Source organism: Somniosus microcephalus, chromosome 10, assembly GCF_052327205.1.
Source record: "Somniosus microcephalus isolate GS21.2 chromosome 10, FLI_Smic_1.0, whole genome shotgun sequence".
Taxonomy (NCBI): domain Eukaryota; kingdom Metazoa; phylum Chordata; class Chondrichthyes; order Squaliformes; family Somniosidae; genus Somniosus; species Somniosus microcephalus.
In genome coordinates this window covers 24880395-24901930 of record NC_140996.1, presented here as the reverse complement: position 1 = coordinate 24901930, position 21536 = coordinate 24880395, and the positions used below count along the sequence as shown (strand labels likewise).

At 45.5% G+C, this 21536-nt stretch overlaps 1 protein-coding gene across 2 annotated transcripts in view; it reads right to left on the bottom strand.

The window, feature by feature from the left end:
• The window catches only part of lmo7a (LIM domain 7a), a 292222-nt gene that overhangs the window by 222595 nt on the left and 48091 nt on the right, over window positions 1-21536 (bottom strand). For both annotated transcript variants that reach the window (XM_085998505.1, XM_085998506.1), the window contains exon 3: window positions 2774-2844. In XM_085998505.1, coding sequence (XP_085854631.1) covers window positions 2774-2844 — 71 coding nt within the window. The remainder of the gene's footprint in view (window positions 1-2773; window positions 2845-21536) is intronic.

Sequence of the window (21536 nt, the reverse complement as noted above, 5' to 3'; positions counted from 1 at the left end):
AAGAACTGCGCAGAGCCAGAGACAGTACTAGGCATGGTTAACTACTTAGCCAAGTTTGCCCCGAGCCTCTCCGAAATCAACGCACCCATGCGTCAGTTGCTCAAACAATCCAATGAGTTCCTGTGGGACAAACAACATGACACAGCATTTCAAAAAATTAAAGACCTAATCACCAGAGAACCAGGACCAGTTCTTGCCTACTTCGACCCCAACAAAGAGCTCAGACTACAAGTGGACGCATCAAAGTACGGACTAGGCGCAGTATTACTGCAAGAAGGAAAGCCCATCAGCTACGCTTCCAGATCTCTCACAGTGAAATCAACTATGCTCAAATCGAGAAAGAGCTATATGCAATTCTGTTTGGATGTAAGCGTTTCCACCAATACGTCTATGGCTGACAAGTCATTGTGGAATCCGACCACAAGCCCCTCGAGTCAATCATGAGGAAACCACTAGCCACAGCCCCACCAAAGCTACAGAGAATGATCCTTCAGCTACAGAAGTATGACTTCACTATCATTCACCGTCCAGGCAAAGACATTCCTGTCGCAGACACACTCGCCAGAAAGTCTCTTAGCTACCAGGACAGCAGCCTCAGTGATGGCATGGATGTGCAGGTGCACATGGTGTACAACAGCTTACCTGTGAGTGAATCAAAACTGAAGGAGATCCAAGCAGGAACAGAGAAAGATGCACAACTCACACTGCTGAGCAAAGTCATACATGAAGGATGGCCTGAGGAAAGGAGGAAATGCCCTGAGCATATCTGAATTCTGGAACCACAGAGACGAACTGTCACAAATCAACAGAATTGTCTTCAAAGGGGAGAAAATCATCATTCCTACCAGTCTCAGAGAAGAGATCGTGACAAAAATTCATGCTGGACATATGGGCATGGAAAAATACAAACAAAGAGCACGTGACATTATGTTTTGGCCCGGAATGTGCAAACACATTGAGGACATTGTCGGAAAATGTTCCATTTGTCTAGAACGCCACCCATCAAATGTCAAAGAGCCCATGATACCTCACCGTATCCCAGACAGGCCCCGGCAGGTCGTCAGCTGCAAGCAAGTGCATGCAAAATGTGTACAGAGACAGCAACACCAAAAGAGATACTATGACAGGTCAGCTAGACTACTGTCGCCGCTGCACAATGGAGAATCCATCAGAATCCAGGAGCATGACTACTGGAAGCCAGCAGTCGTCATCCAGCCAGCTGACACTGAGCGATCGTATCACGTCCGCACCCCAGAAGGACAGGTGTACCGCCGCAATCGCAGGCACCTCCTGAACACCAAGGAACAACACCGTCATCCAGACGAGAGGATCAGTGCAACAGAGTGTGATGAACAGAGCAATACACAAAACACATCATACTTACCTAAACCTGAACCTGATTTGTTGACCGATTCAGGAGCATGCTCAGTTCCATACCACACAAGGTCGGGATGAGAGGTCAAGCCTAGAGTTATCCTTGACTTGTGAACTGTCAAAGGGTGTAGGCGGATCGCTGCCCTAAAAAAACTGTACATCGTTATTGAAACGTTGAGATGTTTTCGGTGCTAGTTAAATGTTGAGTTTACTTATATGTTGATGCTACTGAGAACATTATGTAGAAGGTTCAAAAGTAATGCATAACATTTTTCTTTTAAAAGGGGATGTAACATTTGCATATTGAATGATCATTGGCCCGCAGGCATCTGTAAGGAATACCTATTATATTCACACGATCACATGCTGAGTTGTCATCGGCCTGCAGGCATCTGTAAGGACTGCTATTGTTTGGAAGACCCAGGGGGTCCTGACGCCATCTTGTCCACACGGTGCTATATGATTGAGAAAGCTTACAGACCTGATGCTTCATTAAAAGAGTTTAAATTGTAATACTCAGTTGTCCTGCAATTTATTATTTTTGTACAAAGTGTGCAAAACAAGACAAGTTTATAAACACATTACTAGCATAATCAACCTGAGGCAGCAAGTGACCACAATGCAGATGTCTAACTTACATAGAAACATAGAAGATAGGAGCAGGAGTCGGCCATTCGGCCCCTCGAGCCTGTTCCACCATTTAATGAGATCATGGCTGATCATCCAAACTCAGTACCCTGTCCCTGCTTTCTCCCCATATCCCTTTAGCCTTAAGAACTTGTGATGCTTTCCTCTCCAACAAAAGCATTTTTGGCTTTGTTAGCCATGTGTATGACATGCACAAATACTCGCCACCAAATTAAGCTATTGAGATATCCAGGCATGGAGAGTTCCTGTTTGTATCCAAGTCCAAACAACACAGGCACATGTTGGCAAGAGCCAAGACTCGAGGTGGGGTTTTCTTAAGTACACAGTGCAGCACTACTGGAAATTAACCCACTAAAAATAAAACTGTGTTGCCTACCAATATAGGTAAGGTTCCTACTGCTTGTCCAGCCAGGGCCACCCTACAAATTAGGTTACTGGTTTGTAAAGCTATTTGTAGCCACAAATGAAGGATCCCAGCTCCCAGCAACAAGTCCACCTCTTCAGATCCCATTGAACAAGTCAGGCTGTTTGGCCTTGTGGTGACCGAGTGTTTATGGACCTGTCTGTTTGAGGGATCAAGATTAGTAAGTCTACCAGAGCAAGGGTCGAGTTGATTCCAACATTCCATTGCCAGAGTGTCCCCGAACTGAAGAGACTCACTTGCCCATTCCTTCTTCTCTCCCTCCCTCCCCCAGGAGAACAAAAGCAAAAACATTATTGCATGCACATAATTCTCTACTTTGTTACATACTCGCATAGCAAGACTCCATCCTCCAGGGACGATCGAAAATCTTTTTTGCCAAAACTCTTCCCAGTAACCTCCTATAAAGAAAATGAAGACAGTTCAGATCAGCTAATCATTCGTCATTCCAAATCTTTCAATCCTAGGTTACAACAACAAAAAGTTTTAACATAGGAAACAGTCTCAGTAACTTAGAGTAATAAAATGCCTGCCAAAATCAACAACAACAAAAAGTAGTATTTATTTGGCAAGGTGTTTCGCAGGAGTGTCATAAAACAAAATTTGACACCGAGCCACATAAGGTGAAATTAGGGCAGGTGACCAAAAGCTTGGTCAAAGAGGAAGGTTTTAAGGAATGTCTTAAAAGGAGGAAAGAGAGGTAGCGAGGTGGACAGATTTAGGCATTGAATTCCAGAGCTTAGGGCCGAGGCAACAGAAGGCACGGCCACCAATGGTTGAGCGATTATAAATCAGGGATGCTCAAGAGGGCAGAATTTAGAGGAGCTCGGATATCTCTGGGGGGGTTGAAGGAGATTCCAGAGATAGGGAGGGGCGAGGCAATGGAGGGATTTGAAAACAAGGATGAGGATTTTAAAATCGAGGCATTGCTTAACCGGGAGCCAATGTAGGTCAGCGAGCACAGGGGTGATGGATGAACGGGACTTGGTGCGAGTTAGGACACGGGCAGCCGAGTTTTGGATGATCTCAAGTTTACGTAGGGTGGAATGTGGGAGGCCAGCCAGGAGTGCTTCGGAATAGTCAAGTCTAGAGGTAACAAAGGCATGGATGAGTGTTTCAGCAGCGGATGAGCAGAGGCGGAGACGGAGACGGGCAATGTTACGGAGGTGGAAGTAAGCGGTCTTAGTTTTGCCACGGACGTGTGGTCGGAAGCTCATTTCAAGGTCAAATATGACACCAAGGTTGTGAACAGTGTGGTTCAGCCTCGGACAGATGCTAGGGAGAGGGATGGAGTCAGTGGCTAGGGAACAGAGTTTGTGGCGGGGACTGAAGGCAATGGCTTCGGTCTTCCCAATATGTAATTGGAGGAAATTTCTGCTCATGCAGTACTGGATGTCGAACAAGCAGTGTGACAATTTAGAGACCGTGGAGGGGTCGAGGGAGGTGGTGGGGAGGTAGAACTGGGTGGCATCAGCGTACATGTGGAAACTGACGCTGCATGTTCAGATGATGTCACCGAGGGGCAGCATGTAGATGAGAAATAGGAGGGGGCCAAGGATAGATCCTTGGGGGACACCAGAGGTAACAATGCAGGAGCGGGAAGAGAAGCTGTTGCAGGTGATTCTCTGGCTACCATTAGATAGATAAGAATGGAACAAGGCGGGTGCAGTCCCACCCAGCTGGACAATGGTGGAGAGGCGTTGGAAGAGCATGGTGTGGTCAACCGTGTCAAAGGCTGCAGACAGGTTGAGAAGGACAAGGAGGGATAGTTTACCATTGTCACAGTCACATAGGCTATAATTTTTTACTTTAAGAGCCATTTCGGTACTGTGGCAGGGCGGAAACCAGATTGGAGGGATCCAAATATGGCACGGATTTGGGAGGCGACAACACGTTCAAGGATTTTGGAGAGGAAAGGTTGGAGATGGGGCAGTAGTTTGCAAGAACGGAGGGGTCAAGAGTTGTTTTTTTGAGGAACGGGGTGATGGCAGCAGATGTGAAGTAGAGGGGGACAGTACCTAGGGAGAGCAAACAGTCAACAATATCAGCTAACATGGGAGCCAGAAAAGGAAGTTGGGTGGTCAGCAGTTTTGTGGGAATAGGGTCAAGTGAGCAGGAAATGGGCCTCATGGACAAGATGAGCGAGGAGGGGTCATGAGGGAGATCAGAGAGAAACTGGAGAAAGATGAGAGTTCAGGACTAGGGTGGGGGGAACTTTAGAGGACGTTTGGCCCGGTGGGCTAGGGGGAAGGATGGGAAGTGGCAGAGGCAGCTGAACGAATGGTCTCAATCTTAGAGAGACAAAGAAGTCCATGAGCTGTTCGTTGGAGGCAAGGGGAGAGGGGTTTAATAAGATGGCTAGCAGTAGCTAAAGAAAAAAATGCTGGGGTGGTATTTTTGTATTCCAGAATGACCTGGAATAGTGAGCAGTTTTGGCAGACGAGAGCAGGACCGATAACGCTTTATGTGGTCCAGTCAGATCTGGCAGTGAATGGCTAAACCAGTTGTCCGCCATATCCGTTCAAATCTGTGTCTCTTGGACTTAAGGGAGCAAAGATGAGGGCCATACCAGGGGGAATGGCCAAGGTGAGAGAGAGTAATGGTTTTAGTAGGCACTGGGACATCAAAAAGGTGGTGGGGAGGGTGTGGTTGAGCAGATCAGTATCTGCAGAAATGTCATTGTTAATGAAGGGTCAAAGGCTGGACAGTTGGAATTTCATAAGCACAGTTGTAAGAGAGAGTTTTTTCCAGGTGTGGACACAGAAGGAAGGAGAGTTGGGGATGGGAAGGGGGATGTGGGTCGAGAGTGATACAAGGAAGTGGTCAAAGATGGCCTTATCTGTGATTGACATGATAGGAGTAGCGAGGCCACGAGAGATGGCAAGATCAAGGGGATGTCCGTGAATATGGATTGGGGAGTTTTCATGGAGGGAGAGATTAAGAGAGGATAGGAGGCTAGTGAACTCAGAGGAGAGAGAGCGCACGATGAATTGAAATGGAGCTTAAAACACCGAGGATGAGAAGTTGCTCGGTGCAGAGGCGGAGGGAGAAAAGCAGTGAAGATATCTCGATGATAACATTTTTATGGTACTTGGGTGGGCGGTAGAGAACGAGAATTTTAAATGAGGTGAGAGGGGTGGAACAAAGTGAGATGCTCAAAAGGAGGAGAAAGAACCAGAGAAGTAGAGGGACAGCACAAGGTGTGATTTGGTGAGGAGAGCCACACCGCCACTGCAGCAGTCTGGGCAGGGCAAGTGGTGGAAGGTACAGCCAGGCAGGGAAGCTTCATGTAGGGGTAAGCTGTCATCACACCTCACAGCCAGGTTTCCATCAAGGCCATGATGTCGATCCATTCATCCACAATAAGCTCATGGATGGCAAGTGCCTTGTTCACAAGTGAACGGACATTCTGGAGGGAGATGCGGAGCGGGAGCAGTGATAGCTGATCAACTCCCAGAGTCCACAGGGTCAGCACTGGCAGGGATGAGTTGGACGGGGCGGAAATTGGAAAGATTAGCGCCCGATGGGCGTACTGGGCGGGAAGGTCAGTGAGCGAGTTGGATGGGACAGTTGGGGTTGCTGCTCGTGAGGGGGGTTGCTGCTCGTGAGGAGGCAGTAACAAGTGGCTTGACAGGCCCTTCGGAGGATGCCAAGGCAGGCACAGAGTGAAGCTGTAGGCTTCTCAGTATCACAATGCAGTGAGACCACAATACAAATTTAGTATGTGTATTTGATGAGAAATAACACATTCAATGATAAGATTTATTACTGTCTTAAGAGTACCGTGCATTGTAAAAGTATTTCAGCTAACTTTTAACACGCAGGCAATTATCAGTCATTATACATACAAACACACACCCATAAACACCCGCACACCCATGATCCAAATCTTTTTGAAAACAAGACTGACATTTTTCACTCACAGCAAAAATAAGGATCCAATAGTTTTATAGATCGTAAAATATGCACGTCCCTTTCACCACACGCAAACCACGTGGTTACTTGTATATTTCTTCACAGAGGGCAGTGAATTTTTGGAATTCTCTACCCCAGAGGGCTGTGGAGGCTCAGTCATTGGGTATATTCAAAACAGAAGTGGATAGATTTCTGACTAGTAAGGGCATCAAGGGATATGGCGATAAGGCCGGTGAATGGCGTTGAGGCAGAAGATCAGCCAGGATCTCACTGAATGGCGGAGCAGGCTCGAAGGGGAAATGGCCTACTACTGCTCCTATTTATGTTCCTTATATTCTACTCATAAGCAAAGTCTTTTTTTAATTTAAAAAATGTATAGGTCAACAAGTTTATCCAGTGAGTAACAGAATTATAAACTAAACTTCCAAGTTCAATCACCGACCTGCGCGACGTTAGTGGATCTCAAACAAGGTGGCATCAGGGGCTCGTCAACTGGTCTCTGAATTTACTATTCAGTGACTGGCTATGGGGAGGGTTTCAAAGGGCTCAGCAGTCAGCAATAGTGCCCAATTAGGCAAGGTAATTAAAGGGGACTAGCACAAGCAAAATAAGGGAAGCATTTCAAAAGGAGGTAAAAAGATTCACAAGAAATAATAAGGTATTACACAGAATAAAGGTGTTCAGTGGTACTTTACAGATTAACTTTGCTGCTTGTTTATTTGTGTATGTATTCCTGTCTAAAATTATTCAGGAGCATAAAATTTTAGCCTACAAAATATTCAGACACACAACGTGCAGTTACAAGCCTCCAAGACATTATTTTCTAATATCACATACTGTGCTACTTCACCTCCAGAGTATCTCAACTTTTGGGAATTCACTCAGCTCAGGTGTTCCTTTGTTGTTTAAGAGATTACATAGAAACATAGAAGATAGGAGGAGTAGGCCATTAGGCCATTCGGCCCCTCGAGCCTGCTCCGCCATTCAATGAGATCATGACTGATCATCCAAATTCAGTACCCAGTCCCTGCCTTCTCCCCATATCCCTTTAGCCTTAAGAAATATATCCAACTCCTTCTTGAATATATTTAATGAACTGGCCTCCACCACCCTCTGTGGCAGAGAATTCCACAGGTTCACCACTCTCTGGATGAAGAAATTCCTCCTCAACTCAGTCCTAAATGGCTTACCCCTTATCCTTAGACTATGACCCCTAGTTCTGGACTCCCCGGCCACCGGGAACATCCTTCCTGCATCTAATCTGTCCAGGCCTGACAGAATTTTATAGGTTTCGATGAGATCCCCTCTCAATCTTCTAAACTCCAGTGAGTACAAGCCCAATCGACACAATCTCTCCTCATAGGTCATTCCTGCCATCCCAGGTATCAGCCTGGTGAATCTTCGCTGCACTCCTTCCATGGCAAGAACATCCTTCCTCAGATAAGTCGACCAAAACTGCACACAATACTCAAGGTGCGGTCTCACCAAGGCCCTGTACAACTGCAGCAAGACATCCTTGTTCCTGTACTTGAACCCTCTTGCTACGAAGGCCAACATACCATTTGCCTTCTTAACCGCCTGCTGCACCTGCATGCTTACCTTCAGCTACTGGTGCACGAGAACACCCAGGTCTCTTTGCACTTCCCCTTCTCCCAATTTATTGCCATTCAAATAATAATCTGCCTTCCTGTTTTTGCCACCAAAGTGGATAACCTCACATTTATCCACATTATAGTGCATTTGCCATGTTTCTGCCCAATCACCCAACCTGCCCAAATCGTACTGGAGTTTCACGACATCCTCCTCACAGCATACCCTCCCACCCAGCTTTGTGTCGTCTGCAAATTTGGAGATACTAGATCCAATTCCCTCGTCCAGATCATTAATATATATTGTGAACAGCTAGGGTCCTAGGACTGATCCTTGCGGTACCCCACTAGTCATTGCCTGCCACTCAGAAAACGACCCATTTATTCCAAATTGTGACAAGTTCTGCTGTGTGTTCCAGTTGTATTAAGATTAATTACTGACACAGACTACAAGAATAAAGTTCAACAGGTCTTTACTAGTTGGAGGTCAGGACTATACTAAATACAATATCACTACACAGTACTTATATACCGGTGGTCACCACCGGTATTACGTATACAGCAGCCAGAGAAAGTAGTACATCTCTTAAGGTGGAACAGGTTACATACACCACAGCTGGGACATGCATTGACTTAAAAACAGTACAGGAAACTCTCGTTTAAACGGCACCTAAATATCTGGAATTCTCTATTAACCGGCAAAATTCATACTCCGAAAACAACACCTCAATAGCCGGCAACGTTGCCGAGTCAGAGTCTCCCTCGGTGGCCGAGTTAGTCAGTGGGGGTAGTTCTCCAAACTGCCACTAATCGGCTTCTTGGCGCTGTCGGAAGTCGGAACACCTCAATACCCCTGTAACAGGAGCCTGACTCTCCCACGCTGCTGGTAGTCACTGCATTGCATTACCCTCAACTGGCAGTACTGTAATTAATCAAGCACCTTCCACCATCCATTTAACACAACATTCTGTTGGCGAGTACCCAATTACTGTATACTGCACATTTCTTGATTTTTTTATTTTCCTTTATTAAAAATAGCCTCGGTAGATAACCCTCTCCGTCAACCGGAATTTTTGATCAACCGGCAACACGCTGGTCCCTTCGGTGCCGGATACCAAAGAGTTTCCTGTACATTACAGTATCAGGTGTGAATGTCACTTCAGAAAATTAACAGGCTATCAAGCTAGAGGTCATCAATATAATTAGTGTAGCTATAACGGTCCTTAGCACTTTCGAGCAAGAGAGAGCAAATAAGTAACTAAATAAAATTCAATGAGATTCCCAGTTACCAATTGCTAGCCAGTTATTCTCACTGGAAAATGTGGACATTGGGAATCTGGTTTGGCTAGGATGGCCTCTAGGGTGAATTTACCAGTCAACACTAGTCTAGGCTTCAATGTGGAAGAATAGTCACTTGGCCATTCAAAGATGTTCAAGAGGTATCAGAAGATTGACCAAGAAAGAACTCGCATTTATACAGCACCTTCCATGACCTCAGGATGTCCCAAACCATTTTAAAGCCAATAATATATTTTTTGAAGTGTAGTCATTGTTCTAATGTAGGCAATGTAGGAGACGCGGCAGCAAATTTGCACACAGCGCTTTATCCCACGACCTTGAGGTGGTGGAGGAGATGGAGCAGAACAACTTGTATTTATATAGCGCCTTTATCATAGTAAAACATCCCAAGGTGCTTCACAGGAGTATTATAAGACAAAACATTTGACACCGAGCCACATAAGGCGAAGTTAGGGCAGGTGACTGAAAGCTTGGTCAAAGAGATAGGTTTTAAGGAGTTTCTTAAAAGGAGAGAGAGGTGGAGGGGTTTAGGGAGGAAATTCCAGAGCTTAGGGCCTTGGCACCAGAAAGCACGGCCACCAATGGTTGAGCGATTATAATTAGGAATGCTCAAGAGGGCAGAGCTGGAGGAGTGCAGATATCTCGAGGGGTTGAGAGGCTGGAGGAGATTAGAGAGATAGGGAGGGCCGAGGCCATGGAGGGATTTGAAAACAAGGACAAGAATTTTGAAATCATGGCATCGCTTAACCGGGAGCCAATGTAGGTCAGCGAGCACAGGGGTGATGGGTGAATGGGACTTGATGCAAGTTAGGACAAGGGCAGCTGAGTTTTGGATGACCTCAAGTTTACACAGGGTAGAATGTGAGGGGCCAGCCAGGAATGCGTTGGAATAGTCAAGTCTAGAGGTAACAAAGGCATGGATGAGGGTTTCAGCAGATGAGCCGAGGCAAGGGTGGAGATGGGCGATGTTCCGGAGGTGGAAATAGGCGGCCTTAGTGATGGCGCGGATATGTGGTCGGAAGCTAATTTCAGGGTCAAATATGACACCAAGGTTGCGAACAATGTGGTTCAGCCTCAGACAAATGTTAGGGAGAGGGATGGAGTGAGTGGCTAGGGAACGGAGTTTGTGGCGGGGGCCAAAAACAGGCAGGCATTTTCAATTATTACTGCACAAGTTTGTGAACAAGTCACAAAGTTGCCTTCTCAACACCTAAGAAGCAGTTAGTGTCCTAGTGTTCTGTCGCAAAGACCTAGGAGCAGGTAACTAGCCTTGCAAATACTGTGTGCTGTTTAGTTCTGGGAAGGGAGAAAATCCAGTTTATTTCCTCTTTCATTTTGAACACTCCCAGCTCTCCAATAGCCTAATCCCCAGCCTTTTTATTTTTTAATTGCAGAGCATAAAGATCAAATTCAACAAACTGTACATGCAGGTGTATTTACATTCAAGAGATAAAAAAAAGAGTTGCCTTTGCCAAATTACTAACCGCAGAACCAATGTCATGTCATACTATGAAATCCTGCGGCTTACTGCTATACTGGATCAAGAAGTTTGCGCAAGGATCCAACAGCACTGTGGGCGTACCTTCACCACACGGGATGCAGCGGTTCATGGCGGCGGCTCACCACCACCTTCTCAAGGGCAATTAGGGATGGGCAATAAATGCTGGCCTTGCCAGCGATGCCCACATCCCATGAACGAATAAAAAAAAAAGTGCAGTATGAAGACTGGGGCCCAATCTTTCAGGTATTGGCCAAAGTGAGACTATTTCCAAGAATTTTGTACAAAAGGTGGGCAATGATGCAACCAGCCACAAATAGATACACAGACAAAACACAGTAGAAGAGCCTGCCTTTTCCAGCCAACTGCCCAACAATCCTTCAACAATCAGTATAAAGCAAGTGGCCTTTTGTAACTAATAGGTCTCCACTAACTGCACAACCACTGCCAGTCCTCAATTGGCAAGTCAATCGCATTACAGTGCAGTACTGGCAACACTACAATGACTGTTCATTTCCCCCCTACTTGAATGCCACCTCCTGCTGGTGGGGAGAGCTCCATTGATGATATGCATGGTGGCCCCACTCGATCATGAATACCACCCTCTTAATATTTCAATCCATCGCAAGCAGTCTTTATTTTCAACTAAAATTCCATTCAGGATTGTATGCAAGGCAAATAGTATACAAAGCCTGCCAGTGACTTAGAACGCTCTTCTACCCCGTTAGAGAATTGATTCCAATGGAAGTTGTCCATAATGAGTCAGTTCCCTTCACTTCAAGGTGCCAACTCATGCTGGGAAATGGTCTAATCAGAACCAGCCTTCTGTGAACTAGTTCAAATTCTCCCCATTTATAATGTGGGGCATATTAGGTTAGCGTCAGTGTTCTTGCTCAGGCCAACATCCCCATCATCGAAGCTTTGACCATGCTCAATCAGCTTCGATGGACGGGTCACATTGTCCACATGCCTGATACGAGACTCCCAAAACAAGTGCTCTACACGGAGCTCCGGTATGGCAAGAGAGCCCCAGGTGGGCAGAGGAAACGCTTCAAGGACACCCTCAAAGCCTCCTTGAAAAAGTGTAACATCCCCACCGACACCTGGGAATCCCTGGCCCAAGACCGCACAAAGTGGAGGAGAAGCATCTGGGACAGCGCAAAATACCTCGAGTCTCTTCGCCGGGAGCAAGCGGAAGCCAAGCGCAGGCAGTGCAAGGAGCGCACGTCAACCCAAGCACCCCACCCACCCGCCCCTTCAACCACCATCTGCCCCACCTGTGACACGAGACTGTGGGTCCCACATTGGGCTCATCAGTCACCTGAGAACTCATTTTTAATGTGGAAGCAAGTCATCCTCGGTTCCGAGGGACTGCCTAAAAAGGTGGTTAGCGTCAGAACTGCACACATACAAGATTTGCACAACAGCAGTGTGATTTTGGCCGAGGACTTTGCAATGGCGATGGGCGTGAGGTTCTCCAGGTCAACAATGTCAAGATTTGCATTTGGGAACTCAGCCCACCCACAACCAGAATTAAGATGGCAGAGTGCCACCAATGGTCCACTGACAGCATTTTGTTGTTGGATGCAGACAGTGAAAAAGTGCTTCCAAGTGAACACTTGCTGGAGATAATCTGGCAACATAAAAGGCGGCATCAAAAAAAAATTGTTGGCATATTTCAACATTTTTTTTTAAGCATTTGGAATATCCCACTTTAAGAATATCCACCACATTGGCCATCAGAGGAAGCTTGAGCTGAAGATAACATTGCTAATTGTGTATATTTTATCACATCTACTGTTAATTACCTAATAAATTAAATGCAGCCGTAACAAAAATATTTTTTTTAAAAGGGCAGGAAGCATCTTTTGCAGTAGTTTCTATACTAAGATCTCAAACTAATGAAAACATAATTTGTGGAGCAGATATACATCTTTTATACTTCTATGCAAATTATCTGGCAAGATGCCACATTGGTGAGCCCACTATTACAAATTGCAGTACCAATGTACTGGCTAGCTTTCCTACAGTATCCAAATACATAAAAACACAGTTTATGCTTCAGAGTATTTGTAAATAAATAGTAAAAATGTTTAATAGTAAAGGGATTTACGGAACTTATTCACACCCTCGGTTGTACATACTCTTATTAACAGAGCTGCTCAACCTGGAATGAACATAAGTGGATGTGAAATTCACTGAAATTGTAACAGTTTTAAGGTTTGAAGTGCAACTTGAAAGATGCATCTTGAACCTGAACTGAGCTTCAAACCTCGCATCCATTCAATCACCAAAGCAGCCTATTTTCATGTCCAAATTTAGGCCCTCCTCTGCACTTACTACAGCGGAAACCTTTATCCATACTTGTGTCACCTCAAGACTATTTCTGAAACCCTACACAAACACCAATTCACCCAGGATGCCACCTCCAACCTATCCTCTTGAACCACCTTCTTCCGGTCCCTGTTCAATGTCGATTACCCCACCCCCTTTTATGAAATGCCTTGGGGTATTTCACTACATTGAAAGTTGTTTTTTTTTTTTTATATAAAAGTGTTAGGTTAGTGTTGCTGAATAGCAAACTGGAAAGAATGAACTCTCATTTGTTTTTTTCCCCCCCTCTCTCTAGACTAGGGACAAAGTCCTCTGTCCCTGCTTGGTAGCGATCAGCCAACTCATCTCATGGACCAGGGACCTTCCTGGAATTCAGTAAAACACCAAACATTGAATTTACCCAGCAAGTCAATCAGGGTAGTGGGACTAATCTGGTAGCTCTTTGAGAGCCAGCACAGGCAGAATAGGCCAAATGATGACCTTCTGTGTTGTATAATTCTATGTCAACAGGGGAGCTCTGTGATTAGATAGTTAAAGATTCCACAGTACAAGCTAATCAGCAAAATTCATCACTGGGTATTTGCAAGTCATTTTCCTGCCACTCGTGTCTAGTATTAAGACCCTTAAATCATTTTAAAAAGATGTGGCAATGAGCCCAGACAAGGAATGCTCTGGATTTGATTCCTAGTCATACCAGTTAGCTAATCTCAACCAGGGTGGCAGCAAAGGGTTATAATTGGCCTTAGTGTGCATACATGGAGAGGACTGTGTCCAGCTGCAATAACTGATGGCAACCGACACTGGCGAGACTGAAACCGGCACTGGCGAGACTGAAACCGGCATGATTCAGTGCCTTCAAAAGGAGGTAAAGGGAGGCAAATAAAAAAAAGCACTCAAAAAGTTACATCAGCTTTGTACAGTTCAAGAATTGTAATTATTAGTGGGCTGGGTTATACAGCAATACATTCCTTCTTGCATTACTGTCTCCATCAATTCACTTTAAGAGAGTTGTCACACAGAAGTAATTACTGACTGATGTCTTCACATTAGCACTTCTCATTTTACACCATAGAGGCAACTTCTGATCTATTACAGAAGTTTATCATATTAAACATCAATATTAAATTACTAAATCATAAATCCTACTTTAACTTAAATTCCACCTTAAGGCAACGAACCACCAGAAGATCCTTCACAAATAAAACAGAAATAACTATACGGTCACTTTATAGAATTCCAATACTTTCATTACCTACACAACATCTGCAAACAGACCCTCCAAATAGATTTTGAGAAGGTGAAGACTCAGCCAAGTGCCAAAGACGGATTTGCTGAAGATTTAGAGCAAGCTTTAGGACTGTGGAGGTTTTGGGTTCTTAGATACCCAACGTTTAAAATTAAAATCAGAGCTAGCTGTATATTTTCATGGGTGTCCCACGGCATTTCTCAGTATCTTGGAAGATATCCTGCTATTTTAATGATATCATAATGTCCCATGGTAATGATAACGGTTGAATGGATTGAAATATCAGATGTGTCAGGGGGGGAAAAAATAAATTAAAAGGTGGTTGAAAATCGATGCACACAAAAATAATTATTAAAAGAGGTACAGGCGAGCATGAATAAAATATAGGAGAAAGAAGCAAGGTGGAATAAGTAAATAAGGGAATGAGGAAGGGGGGAGGAGCGCGGGATGAATAAAAGAGAAAGCTGAAATAGTATGGGAATATATTATATTTAATTAAATCAAGGAGCAATACTGTTGGGGGAATGGGAGTGGTGGTGGCACATTTTATAATAGTGTTGCATCAGGGGTCAGAACGGTTTAGGATATCCAGCGTACATTTAAAACTGTGGGTGATTATTCACAAATGGAGGTGACACCCTTGGAATAAGAGCAAGTTGGAAGATCAGTCCAGATTATTGATAATGCTGTATCTACTTAGCTTGGTACAGAGCCGTACACATCAGAATGGCCCAGATCTGTGTCAAGTGAGCTCACCAAAGCCATGGCGACGGAGTGCGCTGCAATTGATCAGTATCCCTTTGTCTAGGATGGGGAACATCTGGCCAGGATTTCTAGTCCTTGTTACTATCCCACAACCCCAGCTAGAAGTACAGATGCGGATACCAGATGAGGACAAGATCAGATTTAGCGGTGATGTTCGCCACACTTGTACATGGTAGTTCACTATTCAGGTACACGTGAAGAATGGCGACTTGGGCCAACAGGCCACTCTGCCTCCCCCACACCCATCAGAAAGCTACCTCAACTATTATGTCCGTGTATGATTGAGACACGGACAGCAGGAGTTGAACAAAACAAGTCTTTACTGAAAGGAGTCAATCGGGAAACTGAAACTAGAGGCTTACTAGCGCCTTTTATACAGGGGTGGTCACTGCCAGTACTGCAGTCTGAGACCAGTTATTCTCTTAAAGGTACATACACAACAATTCCTCCCCTTTTAGATAAACAGTACATAACATTCATTTAACAACTACATGATACCTAATTACAATCACAATTACGGTAGCTAGATACATTGGTTAAGTTTAAGCAATTATAAGTTCAGTCTTTGAGGAGGCTTCCTGATTCTGTCTGGATAACGCCTCTTTGGGGTATCAGGTTCCTCTGGCAAGGTTGAGTCGGGATCAATGTCGTTGTTTGGTTCATCTGCTTCCAATATCACCGATTCTGTGGTAGCTGCAATTGGTACGTCGATTTCATTACCAGGTGTATCAGATCGTGGTGTGGAGTTGACGTTTTCCAGTGACTCTAGAATCTGGTCAGCATGGCGTCTTACAATGCTCTCTCCAACGTCCACGGTATACATGAGAGGTCCTTGCCTTGTACAAATCGTTCCTGACTGCCATTTCTCAGTGCGGTAGTCCCGGGCCAAAACTGGTTGACCTATCTTAAAACTCCTGGTCGGCCTTTCATTCATATTCGGAAACTGCCTGTTCTCCACATCTCTTCGGACGTTTGGCTTAACCAAATCCAAGCGGCATCGTAGTCTTCGATTGAAGAACATCATGGCTGGAGTTTGGTTGGTAACCGCATGTGTCGCATTCCGGTAGGCAAACAAGAAGTTATCCACCTTGTGTTGTAGGGGTATCTCTTCATTACACATTGCCTTGATAGCCTTCTTGAATGTTTGAACAAACCTCTCGGCCAATCCATTAGTGGCTGGATGATATGGGGCAGATGTGTAATGCTTAACACCATTGTTCTTTAAGAACCTCCGGAACTCTTCAGACACAAACTGTGGTCCATTGTCCAAGCAAATCCATTCAGGCAGCCCATTCCTGGCGAATATGTTTCGTAAAACTGAGAGTTTTTTTTCCGTGGTGGTTGAGGACATTTTTATTACCTCTGGCCACTTTGAATGTGCATCCACCGCAATTAAAAACATCGAGTCCATGAAGGGACCAGCAAAATCAATGTGCACCCTTTGCCATGGAGATGAGGGCCACTCCCATGGATGCAGAGGAGCTTGTGGTGGGGCGTTTTGGACCTTCTGGCATCCTGTACAGCTCTTGGTCATCTCTTCGATTTCTCTATCGATTCCCGGCCACTACACAAACGCTCTGGCTAAGTTCTTCATTTTTACCCCACCCAGAAGACCCTCATGAAGCTCATTGAGCACTCTATCCTTCAATTTGGGTGGAATTACTACTCTGGATCCACACATCAAGGTTCCTCTGCACACTGACAGCTGTTCTCTTCTCGGCGAGAATGCTGGCAGCAGCGGTTCGCCATGTGCTGGCCATCCCTTCACCGTTAAATCATAGACCCAGGAGAGTGTCGGGTCATTCCGTGTTTCCTTTTCTATGTTTGCATTCGTCACAGGGAGACATTCGACTATGGTCGAGTGGAATAACTCCATTGGATCCACTGCAAGGTCTTCTTCTTCCACCGTCAGCAACGGTAGGCGTGACAATCCATCAGCATTCCCATGCTGTTTAGTTCCTTTGTACTCGATGTCATATTGGTGTGCCCCTAGGAAAAGGGACCACCTCTGCAGCCGTTGCGCTGTCATTATCGGTACGCCCTTCTGAGGGTTGAAAATGGAGACAAGAGGTTGATGATCGGTTAGTAGAGTAAATTTTTGACCGTGCAGGTAGTGATTGAACTTCTTCACCCCCCACACTAGGCTGAGGGCCTCTGTCAATCTGGGCATAGTTACGCTCAGAAGTTAACGAGCGTGACGCAAAAGCTATCGGCCTCTCTGAACCATCAAGGAATTTATGTGACAGTACCGCCCCAATGCCGTAGGGAGACGCATCACACGCCAGTCTGATCGGCAGTGCTGGGTTGTAGTGAGCCAATACTTCTCTTGAAGTGATTAAGTCCTTACTCTTCTGAAAGGCCCACTTACAGTCATTACTCCATTTCCATGCTACTCCCGTTCATAGCAGGGCGTTCAGTGGGTGCAGGATTGTCGACAAATTCGGCAAAAACTTATGGTAGTAATTCATCAATCCAAGGAATGACCTCAGTTGCGACACATTTTCAGGCGCTGGGGCCTTAACAACCGCTTCAATTTTGTCAGTGGACTTATGTAACCCCTCTTCATCAATCACGTGTCCACAATACGATATCTGTTTCTTAAAAAACTCGCAATTGGGGCAGTTGGCTCATAGCCCATGTTCCCGTAGTCTAGTGAGCACCTGTTCTAGGTTGTTAAGGTGTTCACCGTCATCTTCACCGGTCACAAGGATGTCGTCCAAGTAACACCGAGTCCCCGGAATCCCTTGCAGGACTTGTTCCATCGCTCTTTGCCATATCGCCGGAGCCGATGCTACTCCGAATACCAATCGATGATACTGGTAAAGACCATTGTGAGTGTTTATTGTGAGATACTTCCTAGAGGATTCTTCAACCTCCATCTGCAAATATGCTTGTGCTAGGTCAATTTTTGTAAAACGCTTCCCTCCAGACAGTGAGGCGAAGATGTCTTCTATCCTTGGGAGAGGATATTGTACTGTGTGAAGGACTGGGTTCACCATCACCTTGAAATCCCCACAGATGCGAACCTTCCTTGGCTCCTCAGACATATTGCTCAACGCTTTCTTCATGACAGGAACGATGGGTGTCGCCCACTCGCTCCAGTCTACCTTAGATAACACGCCTGCATTCTCCAGATTCTCCAGCTCTGCCTCGACGGCTGGGCGAATTGCATATGGTACCGGTCTTGCTTTGAAAAACTTGGGAATTGCATTCTCTTCTATTTTTATCGAGGCGGTTACGCCTTTAAGCGTGCCCAGTTCTTGTTAAAATACCTCTTTGGCGTTAGCTAAGATTGTTGACAATCGTCCAGGAGTGACGTCGTCATCCTTTTTACCAGCCACCGTCATTGCATGAATGGAGTGCCAATCTAAGCTTATCTTCCTGATCCATTCACGTCCCAATAACGGTGGTCCACCATTTTGCAGTATGTAGAGATACAATTTCCGTATTTTCTTGCTGTTGTATTCGACAGGCACCCTTATTTTTCCTCTGGGGTATACTTTTTGCCCCATATACGTCGTCAAGACGATGGATGTCTCTCTCAGGGGTATGTGTGAGAATAGCCACTCGTAGTCTCGTCAATTCATGACGGTTAGCGCTGATCCTGTATCCAATTCCATTTTAACTTGGGACCCTGCTATCGTGAGGGTGACCCAAATGGTTCGGTGATCCTCTTTTGCGATTACATTGTGAAGTTTGAGACAGCTTAGTCTCCTGTTCCCAGATTCACGATCGCTCATCTGGTCTTCGGAACTACTGTCAGTCATCTTTTGTACTTTCTTGTATGGTTCCTTAGTCGCCTTTTTGTTGTCGCTGGTCTTCTTCCCAGACCTGCAAACTCGTGCAATGTGTCCCATCTTTCCGCATTGCCTGCATATTTTGTCCTTGGACCAGCAGTCCCTCTGGTCATGGTTAGTTCTGCCGCAGCGATAACATTTTGCAAATCCCCGTGTCATTTCATGGGTGCCGTATTCCTGTGGCTTTTGTTGAATTTCCGCAGCTCCCCCGGCTGCTGCTTCGTACGATACTGCCACGCTGAAAGCCTTATCTAGCGTCAACTCTTTTTCAGAGTAACTTCTTCTGTGTTCCTTCACTCAGGAGTCCACAGACAAATTTGTCCCATAGTGTATCTGCCAGTCCTGCTCCGAACTGGCAGTGCTTTGATAGCTTGCGTAGTTCCGTAAGGTACTCAGCATTGCTCTCATCTTTATACGGAGTTCTCCTGTGGAATTTAAATCTTTCTGCTATCAGCAGCGGTGCAGGGTTTAGGTGTTCCTGTAGGATAGCAACAATTTCGTTAAAACTCTTCGCCTTCGGTTTGGCTGGAGTAATCAGGTCCCGCAATAGGCCGTACGTTCTAGCGCCCATTAAGTTTAGCAATACCGATGCCTTTTTCTCATCGGCTATTTAGTTTGCCTCGCAATATACCTCGACTCTTTCCACATACGTGGTCCAGTCCTCTATTGTATTATCAAAGGCAGTGATACAGCCAGTCTTCAGCATCTTGAAAATCTAAAATGGCGCCTCCCGCGCTTTGCCTTCTTCCCCGCTGTTGCTAGCGCTGCTTTCCGCGGTTTCCGTTGCAACCTGCAGCTCCTCACGGTTTCCTGCGCGTTTAATATTTCTTTTTTTTTTTAATTATTTTCCCGTCGTGGAACAACCCTGTGGGACTCTTGCCTCCCTCTTCTCGGGTCTATACGCAGCCCGGCTTCGTAGCACCACCCTCTCTCTCTCTCCTCTTCCCGACAACGCTGCTCGGCCCCGTTGCAAGCCACCCGCTCGAGTTCGCGACCGCCGCAGCCCAGGAAGGATCAGTGTACTACCTGCCACCAGCCCAATTAGCTGAAGCACCGTCGACAGGAACCAGGCCCCGCTTTCGACAGCTTCTCCAGCAATCTTCAACTCCGCTAACACAGGGGCGGATGCCCACGGTCGACGCCCGTTTCTACTGCTTCTTTCTTCCTTCTGGCCTCGACCTCTGCTCACTTCGCTGTAGGAATGGATCCCAGGAGGTGGTGCAGACTGTAGGTAAGTTCATATCTGCTCGTCGCCAGTATTATGTCCGTGTATGATTGAGACACGGACAGCAGGAGCTGAACAAAACAAGTCTTTACTGAAAGGAGTCAATCGGAAAACTGAAACTACAGAGGCTTACTAGCGCCTTTTATACAGGGGTGGTCACTGACGGTACTGCAGTCTGAGACCAGTTATTCTCTTAAAGGTACATACACATCAACCACCCCCATCATTGCAAGAGGCATTGTTTTACAGCCAGATTTCTGTTTTAATTACATGGGATTTCAGGATTTTTAATCTGTCTTTTGGGATTGCATTCCAGGCTTTCAACAGCCTATAATGGAGCCAAGGACCTTGACGACAAAATGTTATTTTTATTGCACAGTTTTACTCTGGGATTTTTGGGGATATATTGCATGATTGATTGCTCCTCTTTCAGTAAAAATAGCAAATCAGTGCCCTTGCCCATCATAAGTTATTGCTTTGGGCGAGGAGGAAATGGCATAACAAAGAAAATATATAAATATTACTTCTCATCTGCAAAGACATTTAACAGAGTTCTGAAGTAAAAAATACCTCAATTTTTAAAACTAACCATTCGTAAAACACGTAAAAGAGCGCAAAAGACACTCCAACATTCTCAACAAATTACTAAAAGACAAAAAACACAATTACCTCAAACTCGAATAAGAGAAAACACTACCTGGATCACTCCATATTAGGTCAAATCACAGGGAACACCATTTCGGAATATAATTCACACTATAGAAAGACAATTTCCATGGAGCGGTGGCAGCCTTCATGCAAGGGACATCTTATTCAAGGCTCCTATTTAATGCTTTGTATTTTAGATGTGACACAAACAAATAAATAAATACATTTTGCACACCATTGCATAGGCAGTTACAAGTTTGCAAGTTGGCCTTACTCTAATTCCACTCGAGTGACAATCGCAATCCGCGGGAAGGGGTGCTTCGTTTTCATAGGTGAAAGTTGCGAACAGTTCTAGGAATGGAGTTACCAAAAAAGTAACCTAGAATAAACCGATTGTGATCATGAATAAATGGAGCTCTTATACCAGTTAAAGGCTCAGCCTTGGCTCAGTGGGTAGCACACTCGCCTCGGAGTCAGAAGGTTGGGGGTTCAGGTCCCACTCCAGAGACTTGAGCACAAAAATCTAGGCTGACACTCCAGTGCAGTGCTGACGGAGTGCTGCACTGTCGGCGGTGCCGTCTTTCGGATGTGACGTTAAACCGAGGCCCCGTCTGCTCTCTCAGGTGGACTTAAGATCCCACGGCACTATTTCGAAGAAGAGCAGAGGAGCTCTCCCCGGTGTTCTGACCAATATTTATCCCTCAACCAACATCTCACTGCTGTTTGTGGGAGCTTGCTGTGCGCAAACTGGCTGCCATGTTTCCTACATTACAATAG